The following is a 15038-nucleotide window of genomic DNA, read 5'->3' as shown; positions in this document are numbered from 1 at the left end:
TTGACTTGAAAGACCATCTGCAAATACCATCCAGGGCACTGTAACTTTCCCAATATAACCTCAGTGCACACAACCAGCCGAGGGGTCGCTCTGAGATCCAGCCACTCTGCTCCCAGGACTGGGTTTTCTTCACGTTTAGATAGACACTATGATGAGAGGGGAAGATTCAGAGGAGGTAGAGATCGACCTGGAGGACTCCAGTGACCCTGAAGAGTCTGATAATGGGGAGGATCCTCACACGCTGTGGAAGGCCCCTCCTGTTGTGGAAGAAGAGGAAAACATTCACACATCTACGCTCGTGGAAATCAGTGATACAAAACCTCTGCTCAATGTCAGAGATCCTCGAGGTATCAATGACTGCCTCAAGGTATTGCATTTTTATGCAACTTAAAACCTTTAAGGAAATGTTTTATACTGTCGATTTACTTAAAATAATCAGTGGTAATGGCTCCAAGTTGGGGTTAGCAGTAAGGCTAACCTCTTCAATCACAGTGTATCTAGTTTTACATCATGTGAACAACATACCATGATACTAACAACTGTTCTGTAAATTAACAAAATTAACCATTCTCTACCTCAGCACATTTGATTATTTTCTGTTTTTTTATTACTCCACCCCCCGGAAGGGAGGCACGGAATATTGTTTTTGGTTCAGTTTGGGTTTTTTTTTGTTAACACTCTAGCAGCTAAATTATTGGTTGAATTCATATCAAATTGAGTTTATAGATTGCCACTGACCCAGAACAGATCTGATTACATTTTGGAAAGAGTAGGTCAAAGTTAAAATTTTTTTTTAAATCTTTTTTTTCTTCATTTACTTATAATGGGCGAAATTTCAAATGTCTGTAGCAGCAAAACTATTGGTTGAATTCATGCCAAATCGGCTTTACAGATTGCCAGTGACCCAGAATAGATGTCATTGCATTTTGGAAAAAGTACGTAAAACTCAAAATTTTTTATGGATTTTTTTTTTTACATCTTTTTTTCTCCCATTTATTTATAATGGGCGAAATTTCAAATGTCTATAAAAACATAAATTTTGTTTCAATGGATTCTATGCACAACCCCACTACTTCCAGAACTTCAGGTGGGTCCTTTATTTCCTGTCTTTCATTACTGGACACACTAATTAATCCAGGTGTCTGCTACTTCTTGTGACTGCTGAATAATTAGGCACACTGGATTAATTAGTGTGTCCAATAATGAAAGACAGGAAATAAAGGACCCACCTGAAGTCCAGGAAGTAGTGGGGCAGTGCATTGAACCCATTTACTTCAACCTTGGCACATATATAGAGGCAATTTATATGCTGACAACACATGCAGACATGATGACATCAGCTAGATCGATGCCAAAATAAGTTACAATACGTGCGAGGGGCGGGGTTTGTTGTACCTGCAACCATTTGTTTTACTTTACTTTCTTCTGTGTTTTTTGTCATGTTTTCATACAAATATATTTGTGTGAAAGAGCAAATATTTCTATAAAGAGTTTTACAAAATAATATTAACAATACAGAATGAATCAATAATAATAATGAATATTGGATTAGATTTTTTTAGCGCTTTTCAAGGCACCCAAAGCACTTTACATCATTATTACTATTATTATCAGACATATTTCTATACTGACAGCTCCTACTGTATATTGTGATACTGCATGGCTCTAACTCAACGTCACCTGTCTTCTTGTCTCATCAGGTGACGTTTGAGGATGTAATTGCTGAGCCGGTGTCGGTTCGCAGTGGTGACAGAGTGTGGATCTGGAGCAACGCCCTGTTTGAGGTGTGCAGGGTTTGGATCTACAGGATAGTGACAGTGCTTCTGGCCATTCCCTTTTCAGTTCTCTCGGGTCTCCTGTTCGGCTTCCTCAGCTGCTTCCACATCTGGTATGTTTAGTTCAGATTATTTAGAATGAAACATATGGTAGTGTTATCTATCCATGTACAAGTACACAGTTTATTCTGACTTTTCAGGCATCAGTTGCCTCATTTTATGTCCAGACTTTGTTGCATATCATGACTCTTCTTTGTCGATGTATCTCCACTGTTAGCTGTCAGACAAGTACACAGTAGTCTCTTCCACCAGGGACTCAGATTATGCTGCCTAAACTTTAAATGACACCTCATTATTTCTGATGAGACAGGAGGATATAGCACAAAAATCTGGACCCCATGCATAAACAAGTAGTAAAGTATTCTGGAGTAACTATTACGTAACAGAGATATTGTAACATTATCTTAGCTCAAAGAAAGGAACAGACAATGAGTGTAAATACTAAATCTGCAATTAGTCATCAAAATTTGAGGTCATATATGGTGAATTTACAAATTAAATACAAATATTCTCTCAGTTCTGTACCATCAGTAAAAGATTGATGATATTGATATTCTCGTGCAACATATGCATGATTTTTTTCAAAGCAACAAGAAAAAATAACACTAAACTCTTAACAGTTTCAACATATCATACCCTGGATGTGTTTCAAGGGGCATTATCTAAACATCCAGTTTTGACCTCAACAATACAGTGCACATGGGTTTGGAGAATGGTACAATACTTTGGTAATTGACTTAAGAGTGATTCTTAATGCAATACATCACAACTACATGGGGTGTCCAAAGACTTCTGTAACAATTTCTATTGTTGAAGAGTCTTCTAATGTAATTTTAATTAAACTCTTGAATTATTGTCTTCAAGTTGACAGATTTCAAGTTACAGGTCAGGACAGACATAGACACACCTGCATGTAAAACCTACGTGGATTAAAGGTCCCGTATTATGCTATTTTTCAGTCACGTCATATAGGTCTCAGAAGCCCAAAAACATAGTATTTAAGTTTGTTCGCCCCAAAATCATCCTTTTTTCGGAGTTTCAGCGGTAGAAAAAGTCCCTCTCACCAGCCCTCCTCAGAACAGGCCGTTTCTGGGCCTGCTTCCAGGTATGCAAATGAACGCATCTGTCCACGCCCACTCCCCCTCCCCTCTCTGGGACAGGACGCGGCTTCCGCTAGCGGTACTACGCGCTAATGTTGACTGTGAAGCCATGGCTCTCTCGTCTACAATACACATGTCTCAGACAGAACGTCTTTCCAAACACTGGCTTTCTTTGCCTTGAGGCGTGATTGAGCCCCGACGGAAAACGGCGGTGTTGTGTCGGGTTCGTGGACCTGACACGGAAAGACGCCTGCCGCCACTAATGCAGGCAGCTACAAACAAGCTTGATGCTAACTATACTGATGCCAACCACAAAAGGCCCATGTTCAAAGTAGTTCTGTTGAATGTCTCTCAATATTATCAGCTCTTGCATGTTAACGGGGACGCAAACGTTAGCAGCAGTAACCGAGCTATGTTAGCTGCCATGCTAACGTTAGACGTACACATCAACAACCACCAGCTTATCCGTAATGTAGGGTTATGCAGTAAAGATACAAAAAAAAAAAAAAAAAAAAATGATAAGAACTTACATCTCCTACACTTCTACTTGGGTCATGAAGCGTTGGTACTGCGTCCTTCTTGATTTCGGAGTCTTTGTGCTAAGCCGGAGCTGTATGGGCCCATGTTCGAAAAACACTCGTCCGTGAAATGCCGGGCACACACATACAAGCGTTTGGGAATGTTGTTTGGTACATGACCGTCAAAGATATAATCCAGCCACTTTTTTCGGAGAGGCTCGGAAGTGGGGAGCAAAAATAAACTTTCGTGTTGGTGTGTGCAGCCAACAACACCACAACTTGCGTGTCTCGCCTTCCCCTTGTTTGTTGTCCAAGAAGTACTTTGACAGGGCGGGGCTCGCTTTGCCAGGGTGGGGGCACAGTCAGGGGGAGGAGTTAAATCCGTTTATGTCGTCATAAGCGGACCCAACTCAAACTCGGCCGTTTGAGCAGGCATTTTCACTAAATGTGGTGTTGCAAGGCAGGGAGGAAACAGACAGTTTTCAAATTTGAACCTCATAATGAGGCTACTGCAACACACGCTACTGTAAGAAAACTTTCACAAAGTGAGATTTGCATAATACGGGACCTTTAATGCTACTTCAATTATAGTTTCTGATCAAAATCTCATTGTTTACTTGTTACACTTTTACAGTATTAGAGTAAGTGTATAACACACAACATGATAACAACTCACATATTTACAGTGTTGGGCAAATTACTTTTAAAAAGTAATTAATCATAGTTACTAGTTACTTTCCCAAAAAGAGTAATTGAATTAGTAACGGAAATACTCCTTCGTGAATGTAATTACTTACCAGGGAAAGTAATTACTGAATTTTTGAAAAACCTTCAAATATGTAAAAGGAGACTGATTTTTGAGCGTGTTTCACGGGCCAGTTACATAGAGTACAACAGCAGACAGGTACTTCATAGCATGACTTTGGTGAGGCTGGTGTCCACTAGGACCTGGCTTTTCCACCACAGAAGTGCATATCTGCATTCATTGGAAGAAGATGCTCCTCCAGTTAATCCCACATCTCCACTTTTTTCAGTCACTCCTCCCTGATACAGCAGTAAACATCTCCAGTTCAGTCAGCTGGACTGACTGATAACTCCTCCCCTAAATTAGCTGCACACGTGGCTGCATTCAAGTGAATGTGGTGTGCTGCGGACAACTCAAACTCGGACATGTCATTAGTTGTTCAGGTGAAGGCAGCGTGAACTCAGACTCATGGTGCACACAGGTGTAGCATGAAGGCAGTGTGGGCAATCTGAATATAAGAACGGCTCGTAAACAAACGGCTTGCAACGAATCGGTTCTTATCATTCACTGAACAGAGCCGTTCTAAAAACTCGACTCGTCCGCGAATGTCACACCTCTCGTGCCTGGCTGAGTGAGCCAGGACGGATAACAGCTGTTAGATATCAGTGCATAGTAACGCACCACATTTCACTGCCGGTAAAGGTATTGTAACGTTTCAAATAGTAATTCATTAGATTACCCGTTACTGGAAAACAATAATGGCGTTAGTAATGCCGTTATTTTTAACGCCGTTATTCCCAACACTGCATATTAATCAGTGATTGTATGGACTTCCTCACAGTCAAGAAGAAATAGCAATTCATATTATTCATTTGTGAAGCTGAATTTTCGTGAATTACATCAACTCGTGTCTTATCCAAATCAAGAGTCCAGTAATTGTTTAACCTAATATGTTTGCAGATTTGGTTTTAGGTACTATGTTCCTGTTTCCAAATCTTTGTCTCTACCTAAAACTCAAAAACAAGCACATTTTGACTCAAACAAAAAACTTAACACAAAGTTTACTATATTTTATACCTGCTAGGAAATAGTCCAGAACCAAATCTGGATAATATAAATCTAAGACAGCACGACTGATAAGAATTAAATACTGGTCCAACAGCTCATCCATTATGTAATACATTAAATTAAATGCTGTATATGTGTCATGTATGGTGCCCATAGCCTTTCATCTTAAGTAATATTGTTATTCTGATGATGATGATGTGCTGCCACCCTATGCACAGGACAAGGTGTGTGTAATGGGAGTCACGGCCCTGTGGCTTATAAACCACAGTCAGTTCTAGTTTATTTGGCTTTATGTGTCAAAATGTACAACCAGTGACACTAATGTGTTGAGCATTGTTGGAACAAAAAATAGCCTTGTTGCATTGAGTAAATCAACACTCTAAGAATATGAAATTGATATATAAGTTTTATTACACCGGGAAAAGTTATTTTTATTAAAGGGTATTGTATTTATTCTTTGTGTGAAGATACAGTTAAGACAAAGAGTTCATATAGTAGATACAGGTTAAAGGTTACAGGTTTAAAACTGGGGATTGCCTTGTACTAAACAACTAATAGTTAGAAAATGGAACCAAAGTTGCACATACCAGGAAAAAAATACTTAAAAAAAACAGCTGTTTATGTAATGAAATGACCCCAGTGTGAGCCATTTGTTGTATCCCCTCATGTTCTTTCTGTGTATTTGTATGACAGGATGGTCAGCCCTTGTATCCAGTGTGTCCTGATTGGTACACGTTGGCTACAGAGCCTTTGGACCATCGTGCTGGATGTCATTGTGCATCCGTTCTTCAAGAGCACTGGTCGATGCTGTGGAGGTTTCAGCGTTCACCTGGCCAAAGAGTGATACTCATATGTGAGAAGCTCATTCAGAGTGGGGTTGTGTATCACAGGCCCACTTCTGCTCTAGGAGACTGAACCGATGAAGTGGGAAATCATTTTCACTTTTCATTCAAAACTAAAATGTTTTTCAATGTTTTTTTCCACAAAGTTGGAACATATGCTCAAGGTCAAGGTTGTGTTGTATCACTACAAAAGTTTATGATGCTGACAGAAGGTGTTTTTTAACTGATTCTTCAGAGTGTGAAATGACTGACTTCTTAATAAATTACATTATGATGACCTTTTTAAAAGATACGACAGTCATGAAAGTGACCCCTAATTAGAGGTAGACCAATATATAGGATGACGGTATATTGATTTTTTTTTCAATATTGGCCACCTGCCTTGATTTTTTTTTTTTTGTTTTTGAAAGCTGACATTTGATCAGTAGTAAAATGTTATAACATATTTAATCAGGCACCTGTGTGGGCAGCACTTTAAGTTCAATAAATGTTAAAAGAGTACTATGTGTACATGTATTAATAATTTTATTTATATTGCTGCATAAAAAAATCATAATTATCTGAGTGTTCCAATTGTAGTTCAAGGTTAATGTGCTTTAAAAAAAAAAAAATCAGCCTTAACTATTAGCCATCAGCTGACCAAATTTTTTTAAAATCGGCATTGACCTTAGAAAAACCCATATTGGTCAACCTCTACCCCTAATTATATTACCGGTGAATTTTCTAATATTATTTATAATTACACTGGAGATAATGACCCAGGATGATTATTTATGCTGGAAATGACTCTTGCATTATTATGTTAATATGTATTTTGTAATCATCTTTTTCTATTTCATTTTATTGTAGGTCTTAGTTTGACTGTGTAGAGCCAAAAGTGACATTTAAAGCTATACCTACCGATGTGGCATTTCTCACAGCACTTAGTAAAAGTTTGAACATGAACAACCCGCCTCCCTCCAAAGCCCCGCCCCCTTCCCTCTGCCTGAGCTCTGAGGCTCCTCCTCCTCTCTCCTCCTTTCATCTGATGCGCGATGGAAACGGAGGAGGAAGCAAAGGTGGAGGTTCGGTCCGGTCCGTTTTGGCGTGTCCGCGGACCCCTCCCTCAGTAATCAGATGCATCATCCACCTGCCGCGGGCCCGCGGCTCCTGTTCCATCAGTAGACCTGGTCTGTGCAGTACTGGGTCAGTGTCTTCACTGCAGTGCCCAGGGGATGGGCGCGCGCACTGTGAACGCGCGGCCTCCGTGAATTTTCCGTGGACATTTGAAGTTTCATAGTCCATACAATTATCATCCTACATCATCTTACATTGTGTGACACCATGTAATTGAACCTGTATGAGTCCCACCGTCATAAAAGCTGAGCTTTGTGCAGACCTGTTTAGTCCAGTTCACCTGACTTCCGGACTTTTATCCCCATCCTTCATTCATCAGACTCCCGTTTGTGCCCCTCAGTTGTCGTTTCTGTTCATAAATCCATTTTTTCCCTTCCACATGTGCATGTCAGTTCTGGCCAAACACATCGTAGACAGTAGACTGTGGTCAGTGACAGGAGAAGCAGCGCGAGTGAAGCGTCAGATTCAGAGGGACACATTTCGGATGTGAGACGGTGATAATGGATCGGATGCTGGACGGCCGTAATGGATGATTGACAGGAGGCTCAGCCAGGTTCGGCCAATTATTTCATTTGGACCGACTAAAATGATTGGTCAGACTTTTATTAGAAATATATGAGAATTAAACATTTTTGAGTTTCAATACCTGGTGGATTTCTTTTACATTTTAGTTTGACACACACTTATTAGGAGCATTTTAAGATGACAAAAGAAAAGTGTAAAAATGCCACATCATACGGTATAGCTTTGATGACTTTAAAACTTTCAACCTCTTATTTAGGAGTAATAAGAACAATGAAAATGAGAATGAAAATAAATTACACTGCATTACACTACTTGAACAATAAAGAAAAATATGAATGTTTAAAAAAAAATATTTCCTATCCGTGCCTATATAGACCTAAGTTTTAATCATTGTGTATAGTGTATTGAAGTACTTTATACTGTTCTGTATAATATCAGCTAACAGGATTTGAGTTTTTTGTCATTTTGTGGTCAAGGATGGAAATAAACAAAAAAAAAAAAGTCCTACATGACTGAGCTGTAGTTTATGTTACACAAATGATCCACACTGTGTCTTCATCTTTCTCACAGTATCTAGTGAGTGAACTTCAATATCTTCTCAAATGATTCACTGACTATTTATTGGAGTGTGCAGTATGAAATACAACATGAGTCTGCCTCCCTGTTTTAAAAAAGCTTAAAGTCCCAGTGTGAACTTGAAAAGCAACGACCTCCACCAAGGCAGATCAGTACCCCCCCCCCCGCGATCACCATCAAAATTTGATCATTTGTTCCTTATGCCAGTATCAACATTTCCTGAAATTTTCATCCAAATCTGTCCATAACTTTTTGAGTTATCTTGCACATGGACAGACAAACAGACAAACCAACACTGGCAAAAACATAACCTCCTTGGCAGAGGGAATTATGGCATTTGTACAAAAGAATGACCACCCCTCTATTTGTACATGTGCAAATATCTGTGTCTGTATACTTGATGTGGAATATCCGCTGTTTATTTTTGTCAGTTTAAGAGGTAGTAATCGGCAGCAGCTGCCTGCTGCCATTCCTGGATTAGAATAACACTGAATGGAGTTTCAGTCTCCACTGCCACTCCCTGCCCTGTGAGGCTCTGGCTGCAGCTCCTCATCTAGGCTTCGCTCGCTTCATTATTTCATCTACAGCTCAATCATTGAGCAGGACATGGCCAACATAAACCACAGCCAGGCATAGAAACTCAGGAGGGACAGCCACACCAAGGAGATCGACCTCACCAACAGAGACCCCAAGGAAATCAACCAGGATGTGGTCAAGGTGTGAATAGTCCGCTGGACTTTTACTTCTCTAAAATTTACAGTTTTAAATATTATCATGAAATGTTTGTGGAAAAATCTTGTGTTTCAAAAGGTGTGGCTGCATCAGTTAGACACAAACAAATGCAAATAACTATTATGTTTTGTTTTTTGTTAAGAAGAAAAAATGACAACACTACATCTTTGACAGTTTCACCACATCATGCCCCGGATGTGTTTCAAGGGGCATTATCTACAGATCCAGTTTTTGTGACATATCACAAATGCATTGGGTGTTCAAAGACTTTTTTCCACCACTGTGCGTGTATTTATTTAAATGTGTTAAGGACTCCTGTGAAGTGTGTTTTATAAGCTTATAGTGTCTGATTCTCTGTTAGATAGTGTAGACAGGATGATATGGAGCAGCAGGTTTACTGAGATGAAACAAGGGTGTTACTCTTTTTCATTAATGTCTTTAGAGAAAAAAATATCTTCAACAGTGGATTATTGCCTACGGAAGCGTATTGCATTCACAAAAAAAAATAATTCCGGCTCTGTTTTTCTGAATTAATGAGATAATTATCTCATAATTACGAGAAAAAATAAGTTAAAAAAAAAATCGGCGCTGTTTTTCTGAGTTTATGAGATACTGTTTCCTGAAAAAAAAAAAAAAAAAAAAGCTCTGTTTTTCTGAGTTTACGAGATACTGTTTTCCAAAAAAAAAAAAAAAAAAGCTCTGTTTTTCTGAGTTTACGAGATACTGTTTTCCAAAAAAAAAAAAAAAAGCTCTGTTTTTCTGAGTTTACGAGATACTGTTTTCCGGAAAAAAAAAAAAAAGCGCTGTTTTTCTGAGTTTACGAGATACTGTTTTCCGGAAAAAAAAAAAAAAAAAAAGGCTCTGTTTTTCTGAGTTTACGAGATACTGTTTTCCAGAAAAAAAAAAAAGCTCTGTTTTTCTGAGTTTACGAGATACTGTTTTCTGAAAAAAAAAAAAAAAATGTGGCTCTGTTTCTCTGTGTCAGTGGGACAGTGGTCCCTGGTCCAGGCAGGAGCTCCTTCTATCTGTGCTGCTGAAAGCCTCTCGGGGGAGCGTGAAGTTGTTTCCGTTCTCATAACCGGTTCCGATTACGGATCATGGAACTAGTTTCATTCACAGAAATCAGAACCAAGCCCCGCTTTGTGCACGGATCAAGCCCTTCAACCACACCGGCGCTCGGAGCCTGTGTAACCCTGCTTCCTGACAGGGCACGACCGCGGTGATGGGAGTTGGCATTAATGAAGTCAAATAAAATGACATTCACCAGCATTAAAGAAAATATACACAGCAGAAGAGTGCAAATGTGGATTCATTTATTTGTCGGACCTGATGGAAAGCATTAGTCAGAACTAGATCCATGGAGGACCGGCTTGGTGAACCGGTTCGTCCCCCCCAATAACTTTCCATCAGGTCCAGGCGGACCGCTATCCGCTCCCCGGTGTGTAAGCCGGACTGGAGCGGGTGGACGGAGCAGCTCAACTCGACAGAACAGCGGCGCTCGGAGCCTGTAGCCCGACACCACGACGCGGTGATGGGAGTTGGCATTAATGAAGTCAAATAAAATGACATTCACCATGATTAAAGAAAATATGCGTCTTGGTGTCCCGGTTCACCCCCCACCCCCGGACAGCTTTCCATCAGGTCCAGGTGGAAAGCTATGGGGGTGGGGGGTGAACCGGAACACCAAGACGCTCCTCCACAGATCTAGTTCTGACTAATGCGTTCCATCAGGTCCGACAAATAAATGAATACACATTTGCACTCTTCTGTTGTTTCTATTTTCTTTAATGCTGGTGAATGTCATTTTATTTGACTTCATTAATGCCAGGACCTGGAGTACGCTGCTGACACCATCCTGCTCAGCACATCCTACAGCCAGCTGACAGATGCTCTGGGCAGTTACAGTGAAGAGGCACAGAAGCTTGGCCTCCAAGTGAACTGGACAAAAACCAAGCTCATGCATGTCGGTGATGGGCCAGATCCACCTCCCTTGCAGCTTGGTAATGACATTGTAGAACCTGTCAAGAGCTTTGTGTATCTGGGGTGGTGACAGACAACGGGGACCTAAAACCAGAGGTTACCCGCAGAAGGGCCCTGGCAGCATCAGCTCTGCAGTCTCTCTGGAAACCACTGTGGCGGCACCAGACCATCTCACGCAGGACGAAGCTCCGGATCTACAACTCTGCCGTCCTCTCCATCCTGCTCTATGGCTCAGAAACATGGCCCTTAAACCAGACTCTGGCTGCCAGAATAGATGGCTTTGATAGCAGGGCTCTCAGAACCATCGAAAACATCAGGTGGACCCGGCGGGTTTCCAATCAGGTGCTTGGAGCCCGCACACGCCAGCCCAAAGCATCCAGCCTGGCCGCGCAACGTCGCACCCGCTGGTTCGGTCATGTCCTCCGCCTCCCTCCTGACCATCCAACAAGAGCCATCCTTCAGTTTGACCCAAAGGCCGCAGACTGGAAACGACCACAAGGCAAGTCCCGCACCCAATGACTCGACGTCATTGCAGGCGACCTCCAACAACATGGAGTTACCATGGAGGACGCAGAGCAGCTGGCACAGGACCACCAGCCATGGAAAACACTGGTTCACCTGGTCGGCCCAATGCACCGGGACAGGACACCCGCCCCATGGCAGGAGTCCTAGTAGTGGTAGTAGTCATTAATGCCAACTCCCATCACCGCGTCATGGTGCCGGGCTACAGGCTCCGAGCGCCGCTGTTCTGTCGAGTTGAGCTGCTCCGTCCACCCGCTCCAGTCCGGCTTACACACCGGGGAGCGGATAGCTGTCCGCCTGGACCTGATGGAAAGTTATTGGGGGGGACGAACCGGTTCACCAAGCCGCTCCTCCATGGATCTAGTTCTGACTAATGCTTTCCATCAGGTCCGACAAATAAATGAATCCACATTTGCACTCTTCTGCTGTGTATATTTTCTTTAATGCTGGTGAATGTCATTTTATTTGACTTCATTAATGCCAACTCCCATCACCGCGGTCGTGCCCTGTCAGGAAGCAGGGTTACACAGGCTCCGAGCGCCGGTGTGGTTGAAGGGCTTGATCCGTGCACAAAGCGGGGCTTGGTTCTGATTTCTGTGAATGAAACTAGTTCCATGATCCGTAATCGGAACCGGTTACGAGAACGGAAACAACTTCACGCTCCCGCGAGAGGCTTTCAGCAGCACAGATAGAAGGAGCTCCTGCCTGGACCAGGGACCACTGTCCCACTGACACAGAGAAACAGAGCCACATTTTATTTTTTTTTTCAGAAAACAGTATCTCGTAAACTCAGAAAAACAGAGCTTTTTTTTTTTTTTTTTTCCGGAAAACAGTATCTCGTAAACTCAGAAAAACAGAGCTTTTTTTTTTTTTTTTCTGGAAAACAGTATCTCGTAAACTCAGAAAAACAGAGCTTTTTTTTTTTTTTGGAAAACAGTATCTCATAAACTCAGAAAAACAGAGCTTTTTTTTTCCGGAAAACAGTATCTCGTAAACTCAGAAAAACAGAGCTTTTTTTTTTTTTTGGAAAACAGTATCTCGTAAACTCAGAAAAACAGAGCTTTTTTTTTCCGGAAAACAGTAAAAAAGCAAATTAAATATAGGAAAATACCTGATTTTCATTGGAAATAATACAAAACAAGTGGTGACAGGCACAAAAAAAAAATCCCACCTCTTGCACATATTTCATCCATTATAATTAAATGGGAAGATTTAAAAAAAAAAAAAAAAAAAATCCTGAAAAATTTGAACTTTGACCTACCTTTCCAAAAATGTAATGACATCTATTCTGGGTCACTGGAAATCTATAAACCCAATTTGGAGTGACTTGAACCTGTAGTTTTGCTGCTTAAGTGTTAACAAAGAAACAAAGAAAGACACTGAGCCCTTGTCTCTCCCTTCGCGGGGCAGGGAATATGACATTACAATAAATGGTGATAAATTACTTAAGGCAGGTTAAATATTGAGAATAATTCATTTGGGAACTTCCACAAAAGTAACACTGAAATAAATAGTGTAGAGAAATGGTGGGAAAGACGAGCACCAAGGAGGAAGGTTTCAAAATTGGCTTATGACCAAAGGGTTCAGTTCTAGTTCAGTTCCCTAGACCATCAGAGAAATTGCTGGTTGATGTGCCTTTGAACAAGGCACTTAACTTTCCTCCCACCCCCCATTTGCTCCCCAGGCTCCTGACATAGCAGCCCACCACTCTTAGTCTGCAGTATGTGGCAGAGGGTCAATTTCAGAGTATGTTGCAAGTCTGCATATAAAATATACTGACAAATAAAGATTCTTAATTTTTCTTAGGCCACAGTGACTTGGCCATCGGGTTGTCCACATACTCTTTTCCTAAAACAAATTAATATTATCTTTATGGGTTGGCTCAAAAGGAAATGTAGGATTTCAATTATAGGTAAAAATACATTTCAATGAATTTACACAATTTACACTTGTATTGTTGAGACAAGCACACATATTTATGCAAACTGGAATATGTATTTACAGTGATTACAGTTTTTTTGTTTGTTTTTGTTTATTATATCCTTTAGGTGGACTTTGAAGATGTGATCGCGGAGCCTGACGGCACACACAGTCTTGATGGGGTGTGGAAAGCCAGCTACACCACTTTCACTGTGTCAAAGTACTGGTGTTACCGCATTCTGACAGCCATTTTGGGAATCCCCTTCTCACTACTGTGGGGCTTCGTCTTTGCTTGTTTATCCTTCTGTCACATCTGGGCTGTGGTGCCCTGCATTAAGAGCAGCCTGATTGAGCTGCAGTGTCTCAGTCAGCTCTACTCATTGGTTATTCATACCTTCTTTGACCCACTCTTTGTAGCTCTGGGAAAAATATTCAGCAGCATAACAGTGGCTTTACGCAAGGAAGTGTAAGAACAAGAACAGCATCTTATGGACATATGCATCTGGAGAAGATCAAAAAAACTTTATGCTTTGAATAATGAAAAGATTTATGCTTGATCGTTACATATTGGTGCACAATGTAGATCCCTCACAATGTTATACTGAATGATTTCTGTTGTAGAAAACTGCAGGCCAATGTGTTCGACTGAAAGAATGTGTGTTGATATAGATGTGAGAAAGCGGAGGCCAGATTTGTGCTTCCTTAGTGCTGTGCCAGAACTGGAGATGGGTCTGGCACCATCCACTATCACACTGGAACAGGAGTAAAAACTTTCATGTTTTTTTCTTTTGGGTAATTCTGAGCACAGAATGCAGAGATGGTGCCTTTGTAAAATAGTTTTGGAAGAAAAGTTATTTTGGTGGAACATGTGCACATGAAGAAATGTGCCAATTTGCTGTAAAATGGAAAAATCCCCATAAAAGAAAATAGCACATAAAAAGACATGTATGTCAAAACGTGTAATTTTCTGGGTGTAGTTGCACCTTGGGAAAGCAATAGTGAACAGATACAGAAAGGACAATGACAAACCTGCTGCTTATTTCAGAGAAGAACATGTGAGCCAGACAAGTGTTTGTTTCTTTGTGTACATTTCAAAAAGAAAAACAACAAAATGAAAACATTGCTGGTTTTCAGTGTCAAGCAGAAAAATAATAAAAAAAAAGAAATTGTACCATTTATCTCCCCTTATTGTCTCCTCTTGTTGCATTGTTATTGTATTGTCTTTGTCAGTGTTTCCTGTGGAACTGATCTTGTGGTATTGTGGTGTGTAATCTACGCTGCGCCACGGCAAAACCTATACCAACCTATACCAGCGGAAACACTTGTCTTTATCCTTACTAGTGCAGTTTGTTGTGTGTGATATGTACCAGTGAATGTACAGAGAGACTGTAATTTCAAGTATTATTGTTCCATTCATTTAACTTTAAATACAGTAGGCCTTGGTGTTGCAAAGATGCACCATGTTCAGAATAACCTGACTACATGCCTATGTGAGATTGTGAAAAACAATACTTACATCAGTGTCAGGGCATTTTCTGTGTATATGTCATTGTGTAGGC

General features: G+C 40.8%; 2 protein-coding genes across 2 annotated transcripts; both read left to right on the top strand.

The window, feature by feature from the left end:
* Positions 1 to 6: 6 nt before the first annotated feature.
* On the top strand, positions 7 to 7110 carry cav4a (caveolin 4a). Its single transcript, XM_030134853.1, has 3 exons — positions 7 to 367; positions 1701 to 1888; positions 5960 to 7110. Exons 1-3 carry the CDS (start codon positions 149 to 151, stop codon positions 6108 to 6110), a joined length of 558 nt encoding a protein of 185 aa, XP_029990713.1. The 5' UTR covers positions 7 to 148; the 3' UTR covers positions 6111 to 7110.
* A 1687-nt stretch (positions 7111 to 8797) lies between these two features.
* Positions 8798 to 14520, top strand: LOC115419825 (caveolin-3-like). Its single transcript, XM_030134863.1, is given in 2 exon segments — positions 8798 to 9042; positions 13608 to 14520. Coding segments are annotated over 2 exon segments (453 nt in total). The 5' UTR covers positions 8798 to 8931; the 3' UTR covers positions 13950 to 14520.
* The last annotated feature ends 518 nt before the right edge of the window (positions 14521 to 15038 follow it).

This window comes from Sphaeramia orbicularis, chromosome 5, assembly GCF_902148855.1.
Source record: "Sphaeramia orbicularis chromosome 5, fSphaOr1.1, whole genome shotgun sequence".
Lineage (NCBI taxonomy): Eukaryota > Metazoa > Chordata > Actinopteri > Kurtiformes > Apogonidae > Sphaeramia > Sphaeramia orbicularis.
The sequence above is the reverse complement of the archived record's forward strand: the minus strand, read 5'-3'. Positions and strand labels throughout refer to the sequence as shown.

Coding starts and splice junctions, on each gene's coding strand:
- cav4a (XM_030134853.1), top strand. CDS start 149: ATGATGAGAGGGGAAGATTCAGAGGAGGTAGAGATCGACCTGGAGGAC. Junction 368..1,700: donor GTATCAATGACTGCCTCAAG/GTATTGCATTTT, acceptor TTGTCTCATCAG/GTGACGTTTGAGGATGTAAT. Junction 1,889..5,959: donor CTCAGCTGCTTCCACATCTG/GTATGTTTAGTT, acceptor TTTGTATGACAG/GATGGTCAGCCCTTGTATCC.